Source organism: Diabrotica undecimpunctata, chromosome 7 (assembly GCF_040954645.1).
Source record: "Diabrotica undecimpunctata isolate CICGRU chromosome 7, icDiaUnde3, whole genome shotgun sequence".
Classification (NCBI taxonomy): domain Eukaryota; kingdom Metazoa; phylum Arthropoda; class Insecta; order Coleoptera; family Chrysomelidae; genus Diabrotica; species Diabrotica undecimpunctata.
In genome coordinates this window covers 63,834,452-63,855,196 of record NC_092809.1, presented here as the reverse complement: position 1 = coordinate 63,855,196, position 20,745 = coordinate 63,834,452, and the positions used below count along the sequence as shown (strand labels likewise).

Genomic DNA, 20,745 nt, shown 5'->3' with positions numbered 1-20,745 from the left:
AGTTAAAGAATATTTAATTTAAATTAGCTATGATCGTTCCTAGAACACTCTGTCCACTGCTGGACATAGGTCTCTCCCATTTTTTGCCACTCTTCGCGGTTCTGTGCTTCTTGTTGCCATTTCTTGGATATTCGTCCAATGTCGTTCATCTTGTGTCGTTCAGTCTCGCTATGTGACCTGCCCAATTCCATTTCAGCTTGGCTATACGTTCGACGACATCACTGATACCTGTTCTTTTCCTTAAGTCTTGATTCCTTATTTTGCCTTTTTTGTCATGCCGAGAATTGATCTTTCCATGCGCCTTTGTGCCACTCGCATTTTTAGTGCTGTTGTTTTTGTGAGCGTGAGAGCTTCTGCTCCGTATGTCATAATATTAAGAACGCATTGGTCAAATGTCTTCCGTTTCATAGCTATCGGGATGTTGCTCTTAAAGATGTCTCTTAGTGAACCATACGCCGCCCAAGCAAGTGTTATTCGTCGATGAAATTCGCAGGTCTGATTGTCCGTGTTTATTCTGATTTCATGACCAAGATATATGTACTTTTCTGTCAATTCTACCACTTGATTTTGGATGATTAGGTGTTCGCTGAGAACTAAATTTGTCATAAATTTGGTCTTACTGATGTTTATTTTTGGACCTATTGTTGAAGATACGTTTTCTAATTCTTGTACCGTTTGTTGTGCTTCACCCAAAATCTTCGGTAATAAGTACTATGTCGTCGGCAAAACGCAGATAATTGAGCATTTCTCCATCTATTTTGGAAGCTTTCAAGAACTGGTTTCTTAAAGTCGTAACTCGTAGAATAACAGTAAATAAAGGTATAAAAGACAGTTGAGATTTGATTTCCCGTATGGTGCCTTATTTACCGTATGGTACCTCTACAATTCGCATAAACGTTTTTCGCCCTAACAGGACTCACCAGAGGCACTAAATAAAAGTCCTAAATGTGAAATCAAATATTTTTCATCAAAATAAGTAATAATAAAAGAAATTTATACAGACGCATACGGCGCCATCTAAGAATAAAACAAAAAATAAATACGCAGATTTCTAGGTGTTCAAAACATGGGGAATCTAAAATTGCATTCCACGACATATGAATACATCTATAGAGCGTTTCACGTTAAGAAAATAACATTAGGCTTATGGAGATCAGTGTTGCCAAAACTCTCAGGCGTGCGTTTACTAGATTGTCGATATATTTTTCGAATTTCCATTTTCAATTAACATTGACAGTAACTGTAAAGTCAGAATAACAACTGAAGAACCACAAAGCCTTATTATCATTATGTAGTCTCAGAGAACGACATAAAATCGCTGACATACGCACACCGTATTATTTTAAGTTGCAATTAGTAATTAGATATACGCATTCCAAGCGGTCCGTTTATTTGCTTTTAAATCTTTAATAGCCGGCAAAGTGCATGATTTAACTAAGCAAAATTTTCTACTGATTTCTATGATTCATGGTATATGATATTCTTACCGAAAAACAAATAAACTGTCGTTACTATAATTAAAATAAGATAAAATAAAATTATCTTTTGTAAATACTATTTATTTAATTAAAATAATTTTCCCTACTTTTCATCTCTTGTTTCGAATGGACACTTTTGGTTAATTACGTTAAAAAACAATTATTTAATTCATGTCTGTGAAAACGAAAATACAAATTATACAACCCTGAATCGTGCTTGTGTTCATCGTGGCATCGCTGCGCTTCTATCGTCCATAAGAAATACATGGCCCTATCTCCGCAATGTTATTTTCTTAACGTGGAACGCTGTATAGACAAGAACTTTTCATAAACTGGTTTTAATGTTTAGATGAATCGATATGTTGTGGGATACAACTTTAGATTCCCCATGTCGATTTATTCATCGTCTGCTTGATTTGAAAATTGCAGAAGGTACAGAATTTTAGTTTCGAACACCAAGAAATTTTCGAATTTCTACTTTTTTTTTATTCTCAGATCGAAATCAGCCTAATTCCTCAGACGAATTCTCAAGCTAATGGCTCTAAGCTCCGAAAGATTCTCTCGAGCCCTGTTTGGCCTACGAATCTGCTGTATCGTCTACTTATAGTGTTTTATATTCTCATACCCAACTACACCACTTTCTTTTCCCTTACGAACGTGGTAGAAGGTGCAAACTTTATAATGGTGCAGCAATCTTAACAGTCTAAAGCATTTCTCCTTAGTAGACTACAAAAATCAGTATAACATATTGACTTTGTTTTCTAAATTTTATGAATCAATTCTAGTAATGATAATTAACAGATCTGTAATAATTATAATTTTATTTATATAAAAAGATATGTATTTTAAACAATCGCTTTAAAGTTATTATAAATATTATTTTATATTATAAATACAATTCAGTTAACTATAATATAATAAAAATTTAAAGTAAAAAAATGTAAAAACCATATATTCTTTCAAATAGTTTGAATTATCTTCCAATGGTATTAAAAAGTCGCAATCTATTTTCAATAACTCCAGGTCTGGCCCGACCTGTGCCGAAATCTGCAGCAATTCTCTTTCTTTCATGTTCCATGTCCATCCTCGTAGGATTATACGACCGTTTCGAAGCCATGCTAAAAATGTATAGACGAAGTTAGGACTACAAAGTGTGCAGTTATTTCTAAGACAGGACTTCTAAGCACATGAAATACTTACACCGGTAATTCTAGCAATTTTCTAGCAACAAAAGCAATTGTTTATTTACAAAGTTTTTACTTACAGACTTTTTTCATTGTTTTTTTTTCTTCTTTCATCTTAAGTCATTAGCAAATTGACAGTAGACAAATACAGAAATGGATTTTTTTAAGACATAAACCTAAGAATAGAACCTAAGAACTAATTATATATATATATATATATATATATATATATATATATATATATATATATATATATATATATATATATATATATATATATATATATATATATAGAACATCTTGAGCTTAGCTTTATAAAAAAAAGTTGTCTATGATCCTTGACATTTTTATTAATTTTTTTAACATTTCGGCAAGAAATGCCTTTTTAAAGAAATATTATTGACTAAACTTTATTAAAAGTCGTAATAAGATTTAAAAAGAATCTTTGACCCACCAAGCATGCAAAAGTTGGTTACGAATAAAAATACAATTAAACATCACCAATAAAATAAAAGTACAAACATAGGACAAACCCACTAAGTCATTACAAGTAAAATGTACTTTAGGCTATAGCGAGATAGGATGGTCAAATCTGTAAAATTTTTAGCTTCTTAGATGACCTCAGGGGTCCCCTATCGCAAAAAATGTGTTTTCTTGAAAAAAATTTCTTTGCTTTAAAAATCTAAAAATCTAAATTCATGAACGTACATTTTAATGCCCAAAAACTTCAGATTTTTTTGATCAAACTTGAGATGATTAAAAATATTTAAATTTTTCGAAAATTTTTAGGTTATGTAGATAATTTTTAAGGTAAACTTTTAAATAATTTCTTTTTAGTTGATATTTTATAGTTATTTTAAACAGCATCGTTCGATTTGCCGTTTTCGCTCCAACTAACCCTCAAAATTCAAAAAAACTCATTAGATTGGTGTTTTTCCCTATATTTTTACCGCATAAACTAAACTTTATGTCAATAAATAATGGTTTTTGATATCTTTTTTTCTTATTTTTAATAGCCTAAGCAGGTATGCCATTTTCAGATCAAAATAAGCTGAAAATATGACAAAATCTCTTTTTTGATGTTTTTTTTTCTCATATTTTAAACACATAACATTTAAATATGACAAATAACGATTATTGTTTTTCCCTCTTTACAAGAGTGGTGATTTTATTTAAATATATTCATGTCCAAGCACACTTTGATATTTGTTAGTTTTTTTTAATCAAAATTGAGCTCAGAAAAAATATTTGAATTTTTCGAAAAAATTTTAAATTGTGTAGTGATAGTTTTTGGCAAACTGCTAGATAACTATTTTTCGTGTATATTTTCTATTATTTTAGAAAGCGAAGTTAAATTTGCCAATTTTGTTTCAAAAAATCCTCAAAATTAGAAAAAACTCATTTTTGGTGTTTTTTGTGTGTTTCTAGCACATAAAATCAACTGTATGTTTGTAAATAAAGTTTTTTATATATATTTTTTTTGTTATTTTTAATAGCGTCATCAGGTGTGCATTTTCACACTAGTACATGGTTAAAACATGACAAACCCTCTTTTTTTATATTTTTTCGCATATTTTAAAGACATAACCTCATTTAAATGAGACAAAAACGATTTTTGTTTTTCCTCTTCTTTACTAGAGTGGTGATTTTCATTTAATTATTTTTATGGCCAAACACACATTGATTTTTTTCAAATTTTTTGGATCAAAATTGAGCTCAAAAAATTAGTATTTTGAAAAATTTTTAGGTTGAGTAGATAATTTTTGGCAAAATTCTAAATAACTATTTTAAGTGTATCTTTTCCATTATTTTGAATGGCGGAATTAGATTTGCCATTTTCTCCACAAAACATCCTTAAAACTCCAAAAATTTTTATGCTATTTTCTCATCACCATTCATGTAATGGAGGGAACAGTACCACCAGTTGAGGTGGTACTGTAGACTAGCGCGGAGCTTCATACTGTGTTTTCTGTATTTTTAACATTTATATATTATATTTAAAATTAAATAAAGTAATTTTGTTATTTATTTGTTTTTTATATTTTTAATCAAATTATATATAAGGAGGTAAAATGCAAACAAGCTTAAGTCACCTAAAAGTAATTTTTCAGGGGGGGGGGGGCAAAAAACTTGTAGCTTTGCCCTGAAAAAGGATAATGAGTTTTAATCAATGTTATACAATAGTATTGGTTCCAAACATGCGATTAAAATGCTCATTTTAGTTAGAGTAGCTAAAAAATGGTTAAAAAAATTGATTTTGTTTTGGCAGTAACCTTTTGCACGAACTTAGTGGAAATCAGTCGTTTTGCATGTAAAATGTTGTACACAACAGCTGATTTACATGTAAATAAAGTAATAAAGCAATAAATTAAAGGTTGAAATAGTTTTCTAAATAAACTTTTATTTTTATAAAATAATAATATAGGCCTTAGCTATGAACATCAGGCAGTGGCGAAGGAAAGTATTCGATAGGGCAGAATGGCCATTGTTAAGCAGGCCAAGACTCACAAAGGGTTGTAGCGCCATTAGAAGAAGAAGAAGAATAATGTAGGCCTTACTTAAGTGACAAACATTGTCATAATAGGTAGTTATTGCAAGAAACAGCTTTTTAAACATGTAAGCCACAGCGCTCTTCGTCAAGGTAGTCACGCATTTCTTCCTGCTCCTCATCAGCAGCTGCTGTAGTGGGTTCATCAAAAATCAAACTATTGTACCAACCGTGGATCAGAAGTAAACCACTCCTCTCCAAACATTTTTTTTAAGTTTGTCAAAGTCTTTGGTCTTTTCTTTGGTTAAAACATGATGAAGTGGTAGTTCTTCCAGTATCACTTATCTTAAATTATTTTTAGCTTTCTTCCTCAAAGATACAAAATAACTCTTCTTCTTCATACCTGTAGTTTTTCAAGCCTTTTACCAACACCATTTTTTGTAAATCTTTTCTTTTCCTTTTTTCCTTTTTTTCTCCTCAGTTCACTAATTAATTGGATGTCCTTATAGTATTTACTTAGCTTCATAGTATCAAGTAGTGGCCAATCTTCACCTAGTGCTTTTATCTTGCCTATACTACTGTAGATATTATGGTATTGCTTTTTAATTAAAATTATGGGTTTGTTTCGCAGCTGATTTTCTACTCTTCCCAAAACACGGTCGGCAGGTAAAACACTATATCCGTATACAGCTAAATGGATAAGTGTTCTCAGGAAAATATTATTTTTCTTGAGAAACACAACCATCGTTAAACAACCTTAGTACAGAACAGTCCTGAAAATCAGCTTCTGTCAAATAGTTAAAGATAGACGATGGTATTTCTACACTGCCTTTTCCTACCTGCTCCTCTGTCCAAATATAGAACATGGGGTTTTGAGTTTTTAGATCAGTAATACAAAGAATATAAAACCCAATTTGTCTTGCGTAATAAGCTTCTTGAATTGGACTTTTCGGTAGTGGCTGAATTTGTTGAAGATCAAAGCAAAGGCTAACAGAATGAGTTTAAACATTTATTTTTATGTACTCATAAAATGCCTTTACTCTTCTTGAATAAATCCGCTTTTCAACCATTAGCTGCGTCTTTTCAGCAGACCGTGCTGGTGCACTTTTAATTTGTTCTTTAAGAAGGCAGCATCGGAGGCAGGTGAGTTAAAACCTATGTTAAACTCGTTTATAAAAATCCTCCTAAACATGCTGCATTTCACTTTTAACTACTTTTTACACTGATCATTATACATTTTACTTAGTTTACTAATACTTAACTCACTACTTAGATCAATATTTTGGATTTCTTTCTGTTGTAATGCGATTTAGTTTCTCTGAGTTTTTTATGTACTTTTGAACAATTTGCTTCTTCAGATATTTTCTATTTTTGGTAGTGTCACCTCCTCTTTTCTCTTCAACAGCAAACCCAAAATGCACTTTTTTGGCTATGTTTTTTATTCTAGTTTCTCCAAAACCAATAACAGTGCGAAAAAATTTTAAACATACAGAAGTTTTAACACCAGTAACAGTTAGAAAGAAATATTTATTGAATACTTTCGCTCAGGTCCAGGTTTTTTCTTTTTGTGTTTGTTTACCGGACTAGGTCTATGTCTTTTGAGTTGTATTGTATGAATCAGACTGACAATTATGTTGTCTTGCCTTTTCTAGACTGAAACTTTTAAAACTCTTCTTTGAAAGCTTTAATGTAATTAGGCCTTATTTAAACGCACGTAAAACGTTTATTGTTTTTCTACACGGCACAAAAACTAGGGCTCTTTTAGGATCTTCATACCTGGTAATTTGTTCACTTTTCCTTTTTCCTTCTGTAAATCTTCTCTTTCTAGTCCCTTCATTTCGTTCACCAACATTTACACTTTCATCTGCACCATCCATTCTCCTTTAAATAATAACGTGATTACTAATTGTTTCTAAATACGTTGACAATCTAAATAGTAGTCACAAAACTTTTAATACAAAACCCTTACATAACCCCAAATTTGCAGGACTCACTGGATCAGCTGAGTGGCAGTTGCAGCGCTTCTATTGGTTGGTTGGAAATAAGCTGGCTTGCATGGACTAGTACAGTGGAAATAAGTTGTTTTGCATGTAAATGTGGTTTTTAACATGCTGTTACCATTGGAAATATTTTTTTTGCATCAATCAGATAGAATAAACCACTTTGGCTACAACAGAACAATGCATTGGTACATCTAACTCAACTTTCATTTTTGTGTGACTTAAGGCCGTTTGAATGTCACCTCATATAAAATATAAAATATTTATTGGGAGTAAGTCTTAATTTAAGTTTAAAATAAGTTTATTTTTGACGTTTCGGAAATCGTTCTCAAAATACAAATGATTAATAAATTAAACAAATTTAATTTTTTTTACTTGGGAAAAATTCTTCTTTTTTTTAATTATAGTCAATTATAGAAATTAGTAAAAACTATATTAAATAGTATTTGTATTATGCCACAAGAAAATAGCTTTAAAAAAATATTAATTCTAATTATTATATAAACTAATTATGTTTAAAAATAATAATTGTATTTATATGAAATTATTTTAAAACGAGAATTAATACAAAAATTCTCTAGTTCCATCACGCTCGCCTCAGCATTTTACTGTAAAGAAAAGATAGTAATACAACGCCAATATAGAAGCTTTGATTCAAAGATATATCAAAAACCGTTATTTATTGACAAACGTGTGTAATGTAATCCCAAATAAGAATCCAGCCGAGTGCGAATTTTACCATATTATGCCGCTATAGCCTTTACTAAGTTGTTTTGTTGATGTTTGATTTATTATTTAAACAATTAGTTGTTTTACATCACAAACCTTCTTAAATTGTTCATCACCAGTCAGCTACTAAACTTAAGAACTAGTTCTCACAAATATGACAAAAAAACCGCAACGCCCTCACAAAATATGAACACGAAAAAAAAACAAATTTGATTTTGACAAAATTGAGATCCTAAAAAGTCAACATAACAAAAAAACGATAGAGCTCCTACAGACTACAAAAAATTATAATAATAATAATAATAATGCAATAAACTACGAACAACTGTCAACACTACAGTAATATTCCCTATAAATCTTTCACCACTGAAGAAGTCTCGAACATTATGAAAGAGCTTCATAACTGGAAATCTTCTGGATTAGACTGAGTTTAAAATTTCTGGCTAAAGAAGTGTTGGGAGTGTATACGAGCTTTTAACAGTATTAGTTAATAATGTTATTTTTAATCCGTAGGAAATATCATCATTTCTTACTCAGGGAACCACTTATCTTATACCGAAGGATCAAAATAACACTCAAGATCCAGCCTAGTATCGTCAAATTACTTGTCTTCCAACTTTGTACAAATTGGTCACATCCTGTGTAGCTCAGCGTATCTACGAACACTGTTCTCTAAACAATATCATAGAGCCTCCACAGGAAGGATGTGCTAAGGGTTCCATGGGCTGCAAAGAACAACTTATAATCGACTCACCAGTCATTTCTCACCAGGCGTACACCAAAAAAAGGAACCTTTTCACCGCCTTCATCGACTACAAGAAGGCTTTTGATTCAGTACCGCATAAATGGCTTATAGATATATTGAAAATATATAAAGTCAATGATAATATAGTGGACTTTTTAAAGCATATAATGATGAGTGGAAGATATTCACCTTCAAATACCCAGTAAAAACAACATCGAAACTGAAGATATCCCAATTAACTGGGGCCTTTTCCAGGGTGACTAGTTAAGTCCTCTTTGGTTTTTTTTTTAGCGATGAACCCACTATCTCAGCTACTGAACTCCACTGACTTAGGTTTTAGCATCAAAAATAACAATACTGTTGTGCCGAAGCTTAATCATTTGTTGTATATGGATGATTTGAAATTAATGGCTTCCACTCGAAACAACTTAGATCAGATGCTAGAAACTGTAGAAAATTTCTCAAATGATATCAGTATGCATTTTGGACTAGACAAGTGCCGTATACTAAATATAGTCAGAGGAAAGGTTCAGCCCGGAGGTTTCTATATGCAAGATGGCCAAAACATCGAGGCAATGGGTGAAAATGATCAAATCTATAAAATGAATGTACAAATATCTTGGAGTAACAAAAGCGCAGAAATTTGACCATAAACAAATGAAAAATGAACTAACTTCGGAGTTCGTGCGAAGAGTAAGACAACTAAATTGGTCATATCTTAATAGTAAAAATTTGTTTAAGGCATTAAATACGTACGCCTGTTCCGCGCTGAGCTACTCTTTTGGTATTATAAAGTGGTCGAAAACGAATATAGAGGGTCTTCAACGGAAAGTAAGAACACGTCTCACAAAGGTGCAAAAACATCATCCACGCAGTGCAGTAGAGAGAATAACATTAACGCGGTATCAAGGAGGAAGAGAACCTTTGCATATAGGTGAGCAATTGGATAAACAAATTGCTATTTTAAGAACTTATTTTCAGGTACAGGCTGAGACATCTACTTTACATCGAGCAATTTGCGCAGTAGATGATACAACGCCGCTTAAACTGAGGTAACAAGAAATGCGCATAAACCAGCTGACTTAACAAGAAAAAATGCGCACCTGGATGAGTATGGGTGCATGGGCGACATCTCAATGAAATCAGCCAAGAATATGTCGACAATACAGCGTCGAACTATTGGTTGACATCAGAAAAGATGTTTCCCGTGACTGAGGATTTTCTACTTGCCATTCAGGATCAGGTTATTACAACTAAAAATTACCTGAAATATATTGTTAAAGATCCTCAAGTCCAAAATGACAAATGTCGATATGGATGCCAACTCCAAGAAACCATCCAACATCTTACCGGTGGCTGCCAGGCATTTGCCGGTACTGATTATAAAGAACGCCATGACTCAGTAGGAAAGATTATCCACCAAGGACTAGCTAACAAAATGGGACTTCTCCAAACCGACCATCTTCCTTATTATTAATATGTCCCTGACAAATTGCTTGAAAATGACAACTACAAGCTATACTGGGACCGCACTGTGCTTACAGACCAACCAGTGGCGCATAATAGACCATATCTCATACTAGTTAATAAACTTACTAGGCAAACAACACTTATTGATGTGGCGATACCCAACACCAATAATTTACGTGTTAAATACAACGAAAAGATCGCCAAATACAGAGATCTAGAAATACAAATCAGGAGACAATGGAGAATAGAAAGTACCCAGATAGTACCTATTATTCTATCTACTACTAGTGTTTTTCCCAAAACCTCCTAGAGAACATAAAATAGCTGGGTCTAAAGTAACATCACTATAAGGCCATGCAGAAAGCTGTTGGACTCCTCGCGACGTCCAGATGTAAACGAAAATTTTTGGGAGATACTCCAACATACCAAGTCACCTAGAGCTCGATAACACGGAAAGAGACTCACCAGAGCTCAATCTTTTTGATACCGTAGGTATCTGATATGAGTGAATTTTTCCCTTGGAGGGATTGTCAGCCGTATGGCTAAATCTGGGATAATGCAATAAATGATAAAAAACATGTCAAAAATTTAAACAAGATATATTTCAATTTAAATTAAAATATTTAAAAGAATAATTTCAGAACGCTTATGACTTAAATACAATTGATTGTTTTAAGGATAAATTAAACATGTCCTGTCCTATGTTTTAACTATTAGTTTAGTTATTTGTAATTTTTTTAATTGTACACTTGTTCGCAATCAACTTTTGCATGTTTGGTAGTCAACGTGCGGAAGTCAAAGTTTCTTTTTAAATCCTAAAATTATGTTTTTTAATAAAGTGTTTTTTAGTTAATAATTTTTCTTAAAAAAGGCATGAATATCCTGCCGAAATGTAAAAAAAAACTATATAAAAATGTCATCAAGGGCATCATAGACAACCTTTTTTATGAACCTAAGCCCAAGAAAATCTACTATTAATATATTAAGGTTCAAGAATCAAATTCAGACTACATATATATATATATATATATATATATATATATATATATATATATATATATATATATATATATAACAATAAGAAAAAAGAAGTACTTGTGACTCGTTTGGAACAAATATATAACTGTTTTGGATGGGTTGGAGTCAATAATAGGGCTATTGGTTAACTATTTTTTTATTCTCGAGCTTTCAATTGTGTTTACAATTATTATCAAGAGCTAAAAAAGACAAAATACTTACAAGGTTGAACTAAAAAGAAAAAACAATTTTTGTTAACTTACCAAATAAAAATTAGTTTGGTAAGTAAAAATCACTGCTTATATGTTCAAAATATTTAATATAAAAATGTTTTGATCTAACAAATGTTTCTCCGAAAATTTCTATAATTTTGAAAACATTTTTTTTTAATATAAAAATAATTGAATTTATAAATAAGTTCAAATAGCAACCAATTACAAATAGCCTCAATGTCATAAATGCCAACATAAAATTTTTATTTTTGACAATTATATTGCCAAAAGTAAAACTTCGTTTAAACATTCTTTTTTGTTTAGTAACAAAAAGAAGAAGATTTATTCACCCTTGACAGATGTCTGAAAGAATGTGATAGATATATGGAGAATTAAATATGACATTTTACAAGTTTTATATATAAATCATAAAGAAAGAATATAATTATAAATTTTACTTAAATTTTGAATTTCAGATCTTTTGTTTAAACTCTTATCATTTTTGCTAATACAAACCATTTCCAAAAAAGTCCTTTTAAATTTATTACTTTCACTACATAAAATTTTAATGTTATCAAAATCCATAATATGGTCTTTATCGATTACATGTTCTGCCAAAGCACAAGATGGTTTTTTAATTCTGCAATCACTTTTGTGAGAAATAATGCGATTTGATTATTTCTATAATCAAATCGCATTATTTCTCACAAAAGTGATTGCAGAATTAAAAAACCATCTTGTGCTTTGGCAGAACATGTAATCGATAAAGACCATATTATGGATTTTGATAACATTAAAATTTTATGTAGTGAAAGTAATAAATTTAAAAGGACTTTTTTGGAAATGGTTTGTATTAGCAAAAATGATAAGAGTTTAAACAAAAGATCTGAAATTCAAAATTTAAGTAAAATTTATAATTATATTCTTTCTTTATGATTTATATATAAAACTTGTAAAATGTCATATTTAATTCTCCATATATCTATCACATTCTTTCAGACATCTGTCAAGGGTGAATAAATCTTCTTCTTTTTGTTACTAAACAAAAAAGAATGTTTAAACGAAGTTTTACTTTTGGCAATATAATTGTCAAAAATAAAAATTTTATGTTGGCATTTATGACATTGAGGCTATTTGTAATTGGTTGCTATTTGAACTTATTTATAAATTCAATTATTTTTATATTAAAAAAAAATGTTTTCAAAATTATAGAAATTTTCGGAGAAACATTTGTTAGATCAAAACATTTTTATATTAAATATTTTGAACATGTAAGCAGTGATTTTTACTTACCAAACTAATTTTTATTTGGTAAGTTAACAAAAATTGTTTTTTCTTTTTAGTTCAACCTTGTAAGTATTTTGTCTTTTTTAGCTCTTGATAATAATTGTAAACACAATTGAAAGCTCGAGAATAAAAAAATAGTTAACCAATAGCCCTATTATTGACTCCAACCCATCCAAAACAGTTATATATATATATATATATATATATATATATATATATATATATATATATATATATATATATATATATATATATATATATATATATATATATATATATATATATATATATATATATATATATATATATATAGGTGTGTGTGAGAGAGAGAGAGAGAGAGAGATGGCATTAGACAAAAAATCTTTTTGCCACAGAAAATTGTTATAAGGATGTTTAAATTTTTATTTTAGAATCGTTTCTAAACTTGATTTTAACTGGTAGGCTAATATTGAGATCAATTAAATCTAAATGTAGGCTTCCAGTCTGTTCCCTATGATTAGGACAATCGAAAAATAAGTGGTTCAAATCTCCGACAGATTTACCATCACAAGGACAGAGGACAGAAAGGAGTTTCATAGATTCCAATCTTATGCAGATACTCTGGAAAGAGGCCATGGTTAAGTTTTAGCCGGGTTATTAACGAAGAATATACCTTATTATAGTTAAAATTAAAATGGGGAATATTTTTTGGTAAGCATGGATGAATAGAAAAGTAATGGTTTCTTGAAGTATTCTGAACCTCTTTATATTTTGACATCCATCTTTTCCTGCCAATACTCCTGATAATAGAAAAAAGATCTTTAAAGTATTAAAAATTTGTAATTTCGGATATCTCAGATGTATTTTTTGCCATACCATCCATTAATTTGTTTCCAATTACTCCATTGTGTCCTTTAACCCAGAGTAAAGTAACTGTTTTTTTTTGTGAATTTTAGATCATGTAATAATTTTTTTATATCAAGTGTAATGAAGTTTTGAAAACTATCCAATGGATGGCTATGAATAGCTTGTAATAAACATTCTCAACATAATTGCTGTTTGAAACAAAAAAAGCGAAACCAGTACTTTCTACAGTTTTTGATCCATCTATATAAATTATTGTTAAATCTTCCCCTAATTTGTTTAGTATGGATTTGAATATCAGGTTAGTTCAAGGTGGCAAGTCTGAATAAGAGGGCATTATAATGGTTGGTTTGTCTATCAGAGCTTCAAAGTCTTGTACGTAAAAAGGAAATTTTGGTAGCTGTAATATATAAGATTGAAATTAATTCGTATCGATAAAAGGTTCTGCAAGAGGACGAGAATTTTTTATTCTCCAGTAAGAATTTGTTAAATTTTCTGTCAAAAGTAAACTTATTTCGTGAACCATAGTTGTATTAAACGATCTGTATGCTATTAGACGTTTGTTGGCTAATATTTGCCTACGTAAGTCTAAAGATGGTTCCTGGGCTTCTTCTAGAACTACTTGGTTTATAAAGGAGATATTTTGATATAAAAGAGATATTTTGATCTGCACCCCATCTTTTGTTAGAAACGAAACGCAGAAGGTTAATTCCACGCTCACACTTTTGTTTTACGTACTTTATATGGCTGGACCACAAGAATTTTTTTATCTAGGATCATGCCTAGATACTTATACTCTTCTGCTAAGGGGAGATTATAATCACCTACCTGGTATTTGCCTGTGACTTTTTGTCTACGTCTAGTGAAACATACAATCGAAGATTTTTCTTGTGATATGCTAAAACCCATTTGTTCCACCCACTTATCTATGTTACTAAAACTAAGTTTTAGATTTAACATACATAGGATTTATGGCTGGTATATAAACATATATCGTCTGCATATTGAATTATTTTGCATTTTTCATCCATCAAACCATGCAGATCTGCAGTATAAACATTAAATAATAGAGGACTTAGAATTGAGCCTTGTGGGAGACCGTTATATAATATTCTTGGACCGTGTAATACAGTTCTATGGTCCCGTAAGTATATTTTTCTATTCACATACAAATTTATTATATTTACAGATAATCTTTTACCAATAACACACGCCACCATTTTAAATATAATATATCCAAATCAACCACGTCATATGCACCCTTTAAATCTAGAAACAAACATAGCATAAATTCGTTTTTTGAGAAACAGAGTTGTATATCCGTAAATAAATGTATGAGAGCATCAATGGTACCTCGACCTCTACGAAATCCATACTGTGAGTAGGGAAAAACTGAACTGCTTTCAATAAAATGTTCTAATCTAAATTTTATAAGCCTTTCAAAGGATTTTGTCACACATGATAATAAAGAAATGGGTCTATAAGATGATGAAAGTTCTGGGTTTAAGTTAAATTTGAGTAAAGGGAATATGATAATATTTTTTAAAGTATCGCAATATTCTTGTTTCAACCACCAACTATTAAAGATTTGTGAGAGAACATCTTTGGCATTGCAATTTGTCCAATATCTTATAAGTAAAACCGTCTAAACCGGGGGCTGTATTTTTGCTTTTTTTTTTAGTGCGAAATCTAGTTCTGAAGGAGTAAAAGGTTTTGACATGGAATCTATACTAGTATTAAAACGAAAAATTTCTTTAATCCTACCAACATTACCAGAGGCAGATGAAGGTGCAAGTTGGTCTAACATCTGTTTAATGAGATTTTCAGAAAGTTGAGGTTTTTTTGTTGTACTGATAGTTATTGGAAATTGATCTGACGGTTGACCATATTTTTGAGAGGGGTGTGCTCTTGTTTAGACTATTTAAAAAATTTATCCAACTACTTTTTTTCTTTGTTTTAAATAATCGTCTGGTTTGGGCTGCTATATTTTTATAGTTTATGTAATTATTATGGTTACTTTGGGTTCGATAAGCTTTCAAGGTTTCTGATCGTTGTTTTATTATGAATGTACATTCCTCATCCCATCAATATGGCCTCAATATATATATATATATATATATATATATATATATATATATATATATATATATATATATATATATATATATATATATATGTTTATATTTATAATATGTACAGATTTACATATATGTATACAAGAGACACATTAAGGTAGAATTTAGAAGTTCTAAACTTCTAAACATGTACACAATTTTACTGACACTGTAAAATGCTTAAGGACATCACAGACTAAAATATGTATCATAAGGAAAACGTGTAGGATGCTAAATAAACCTACAAGAATGAATCTCTGACAAATTCCGCTTTAAGATGTTTGTCCTCAAAATACTTGGATAGAAGATTTCGGAATTTTCGTCCATATATGACATTTTTCTGTGATTTTAGAGATTAATGTATGTATGTTTCCGTTCGGTGTGAGCATCTAGAGAAAACAGTGAGTTCGTTTAAGAACATACAGCAATTTCTTAGGATATAGGGTAGATTTTTACAAATATTGTTTGAAAAAATAAAAATGGTTTTTTTATTTTCAAAGATTCGCTGCAGTTTTAACTATGATTTGATTGTTTACAATTTTAAGTATCTTTTCGCTTTATTTTAGAAAGAAAAGGAAAAAAAAATTCAGTATGTTTGTAAGTAAAATTAACATAATTTTAAAATGCACTTTACCCTGGTGATGCATACAATAATTTAAAGTCAGAGGATGCCTCATTTGAAAATAAAAACAAGGTGTTTGAGGATTTTCCAGAAAAACCTGTTACATTAAAGATATTTTATTTAGACTGTGTTCATTGGTATAGATTTGATATTACTACATAAAATTAATATTTTAAAAAGCATCAGTGAGATTTAAGATTTTTTAAACAATAAAGTGTATCTTACTTTCAAAGTACTTCGTGGAGAATCATTGTGGAATCATTGGAATAAAAGTCTTCGTTAGTATCGATCACTATAACCGCAATTTTTTTTAAGTGGCGCTTTACCTTTCTATTTTTCTAATATACCATTAAAAACATTTAACTCCATCTGGAATGGCTGTTGGATGGATCAAATCGCATAATAGTCATTCTTATAGCTCCCAATCACGGATAAAGGCGGAGGGTTAAGCGACAGACTAACAACCTGTCCTTGAATTGAAACAACACTTAAATATAGTAGACCAGAATAATGATATCATAAGGCTGTGGCAACAAATAGAAAAATCTATTACAGAGACAGCGCAATGTGGAAAACACAGTCATCAATATAAAGACAACTTTTAATAAATTAGAGATAGAGGCAAAAAACCTGATCTAAGGGTTAACGAAGAAAAATCAAATATATGTGGAATAACAAACAAAAGAGACGAGACAGAATTTGGTAAAATGTAACAATAGACCCATATAAGTTTGAAAGAGTGAAGAGTTTAAATTTCTTGGAGCGGCCATCATGGCAGATAACGCTGTCACGGAAGATAAAAGGGATAATTTAGGCAGCAAACATATGTATATATAGCCTCCATAACACTAGTAACTTCAAGAACTTTTTCTTAGCCTTCTCTCGACCATTTTTGAACATGGCTTCTCTAACTCCTTCCATCGATCTCTATCCTGAGTAACATAGTTTTAATTTGTTTCGACCTTTGTTTTTATGTAGTCTACTTATCTCATCTGTCGTCTTCTTCTTGGTTTTTCCAAGAACAAAAACATCAAAAATCAGGATATATAAAACAGTGATTGGACCGGTGTCTTGTAAGAGTGCTAGACGTGGACACTGACAAAAGTAATGTAAAGAAAACTCAGATGTTTTGAAAAAAAATCTCAAAAGAATCTTTGGAACTTTTCACGACCCAAACACGTCTAAGATGGATTCCCTAATAACCGGCTTACCAAGTTAATCTGGGTGGAAGCCCTAATAGGGAGAAGGCTCTTAGAACGTCCGTGAATATGATGGAGAGATATCATATGGTTAGATTTAAGAACAATAGGGCTACCCACTGACCCAACTATCATGGACGAACATTCGAAATGAAAGCGAGTTGTGTAGTCAGCCAAGACCCACCCTAGTTTATAGTGCTACAAGAAAAAGAAAATATGTTTTTACTTAATGAAACAAACACGTACATTTATGTTTTAAAAAGTGTTTATGTGCAAATAATTTATTTACAACAATTAAATAACATAAAATAACATAAAATGTATAAAAGCCATTGTGTATTTATAATGATACTTTAAAAAAATAATCATTAGACTTACTTTTCCATTTCCTCGTCATTCAATAGTGCTTGTCTTAATCTGGAAATCGTCTGAATGAGGTATTTAGGACTTTGTCGTTCTAGGTAGAGCGGAGAATAGAGACCGGGATAACTGAAATCAATAAAAATATTTGTTATTAGACTGCAATTAATTTTTGTATGATCGTGTTAATATTAACACAATCACTTGACAGGAAAGCCTCTAAAACAAAGATCTTCCAATAAATAATTTCGATATTTTTTTTAGTTAGATTTTGTATTTTAAAATGAAGTTATTGTCAAAAAAAATGGAGGGACCAAAATTAATATATTGGCTAAAGGCAACTTTTGTAGTAATTCTAGAAAAACACAACGCCAGTTGCTACGAATATCATCTCCCCCCCCCCTCTCTCTCTCTCTCTCCTCTCTCCTCTCTCTTTCTCTCTTTTGTCCTGATGTGTATTCTCCGTGGTTACAAAGATCCCTGTGTCTGGAAATTTCTTTTATCTCATGCATAGGTGTTTTCCATATTCTTGTAATTTGGCCAATTTATCTTGTTTAAGATTTTCCTCGCGATCTTCGGCATCCTACCTTTCCTTGAATAATGTGTTTATATGTTTTGCCTATGCCTGCTCTGATAATACGTCCTAATTATTTTAATTGTTGAAAATGTACTTTGCTGGACAGCCGTTCGCTGACTTTTAGCTCATTTAGAATTGAATTATTTGTCCTGTGGTCTATCCACGGAATTAGTAACATTCTTCTCCTATAGAACATTTTAGTGGCGTCTACCTTTCTTCTTTCGGCTTGTCGTAGGGCCCAAGATTTACATCCGTATATCAGTATTGGAAATATTGAGCAGTTCATATTTCCAATCCAAAAATCATGCTTGGAATATCACTGAGAGACAAGATTTGAAACACCGAGATAAAACGTAGAACAAAGATTAGGGATATTGTGGAAGAAATTACAAAAATGAAATGGCGCTTGGCAGGTCACGTAGCCTGATATAATGATAACAGGGGGCACGGAGAATTCTAGAATGGAGACCAAGGACGACAACAAGAAGCATGGGAAGACCTCAAAAAAGATGGGTATATGACATACGAGCTGTGGCAGACAAACAGTGGATTAGATTGGCGCAAATTAGAGAAATATGGAAGCAATTGAAAGAGACTTACATTCAGGAGTGAATAGAAAATGGTTGACAAAGAAGAAGCAGTTGATCAATCTTATTTTTAAAGTTCGTGAAATTTGAGAGTCCTTCCATATTTGGCTGTCTTTTCTACGATGACTTTTGCTAGATCACATCTACGTTTTATTTCTTCCTGTAGTGTATACATTACAATTTCTGAGTAAACAAAGACTCAATCTGCAAATCCGATATCGAATAAAAAAATGTTATATTCACTCTATTCTTCTTTATGGTCGAAGCTTACACTATTAATGTTGACTTAATGAAAAGTTTCCAGATGAATCGGATAACAATTCTGATAAATCAGAAAGTGAATCTGAAACAGAAGATACCGTTTTAGAAGCATTCAGTCTATCTGAATCAGAGTTCGAACCATCAAGCGAAAGTGACTCAGATTCCGACCAGGACTTGCCATCCAGTAATTAGAAAGAAAAAGAAGTTCTAAAAAGAGTAATGAGTTGAAAATCAGTTTACTTCAGTGTTTTCAAGAAAAGAAAGTAATGGCTCTAAAATCGACAAGGAAAAGAAATGTCCTGCCCAGCAAACTCCATCAAACGAAGAAAAATCTCCAGAAATTATAACTGAAGGAAAGCAAACTCGGTTGCCGTTGAGTCTAGAAAGTAAAAATGGGAACAGGTGGTCCTCTCAACCAAAAGCTGCTACCAAACCTCCAAAACGTAACTTCGTAAATTTTGTTTAAGGCCCCTCTGATAAAACCAAGGAAGCACAAACTCCCTAAGATGCTTTTCATTGTTTTATGAAGCCAAAGTAAAAGATTTGATGCGATTTATGGTGCGATATATAAAGCACCTATGGGCTGGGAAAGATTTAAATTTCTTATAGAATGTTTATGTTTTGATGATAAAAGGTCTAGAAAAGAAACAGACCTATTAGCAGCAATTCGTGAAATATGAGATGATCTTATATAGACTTAAATCTTATATAGATGATCTTAACTGCAAAAGGTCCTATAAGACCGGATCATACCTAACAATCAATGAGCAGCTACTGGCTTTTAGGGGAAGATGTCCTTTCCGGACGTATATCCAGAACAAGCCAGCCAAATATGGACTGAAAATAGTATTGCTGTAAGACGTAGATACCAAATATATGTTCGATGCAGAATTGTATTTAGGAAAGGGAACTAAAGCCAATGGACTGTCTCTAGGAGAATATTATGTAAAACAATTAACTCAAAGTGTGTACGGAAGTAACCATAATATAACCATGGATAATTGGTTTAGGTCAGTACCGCTTGCATCAGAGCTCTTAAAACATCCTTACAATTTAACTATAGTTGGTACTCTACGTCAAAATAAAAGAGAAATAGCTCTCGAGATAATAAATATCAAAAATCGTTAAATTGGTCCTTCCTTATTTTGCTTCGAAGGTAAAAAAACAGTGGCAACCTATAAGACAAAAGAAAATAACTCTGTGCTTCTGTCGACAATCCACAACGGTCCAGTAGAAAGTGATACAACTGAAAAACCAGATATCGTTGAATTTTATAATGCAACCAAGTATGAAGTTGAAACATTTGACCAAATGTGCAGAAACATGAACATACCTTGCATAAACTCTTGGATACTTTATAATCATAACCAACAACGACAGCAGTAAAAAAAACCATCACTGGTAAAAAATGTCTTTTTGTCTGAACAACTAATGAAACCTTGGCTACGGCATCGTATAAATTGGCCAAATTTGAACCGCTCGGTAAAGTTGCTTATTAAAAATATTTTAAATCTAGAGCAGCAGCAAAAACTAATATGCTTTATTTTGCCAAAACATGCTATTTGTCAATTT

General features: G+C 31.3%; 1 protein-coding gene across 8 annotated transcripts in view; it reads right to left on the bottom strand.

Moving 5' to 3' along the window:
• Dh31 (diuretic hormone class 2) overlaps positions 1-20,745 on the bottom strand; it is a 710,452-nt gene that overhangs the window by 46,586 nt on the left and 643,121 nt on the right. For 7 of the 8 annotated variants that reach the window (XM_072537480.1, XM_072537477.1, XM_072537479.1 and 4 more), the window contains one exon: positions 17,767-17,877. In XM_072537480.1, the coding sequence (XP_072393581.1) occupies positions 17,767-17,877 (111 nt within the window). Of the gene's footprint in view, positions 1-2,298; positions 2,597-17,766; positions 17,878-20,745 lie in introns of those variants that run through there. The other variant, XM_072537478.1, reaches the window with a different exon arrangement.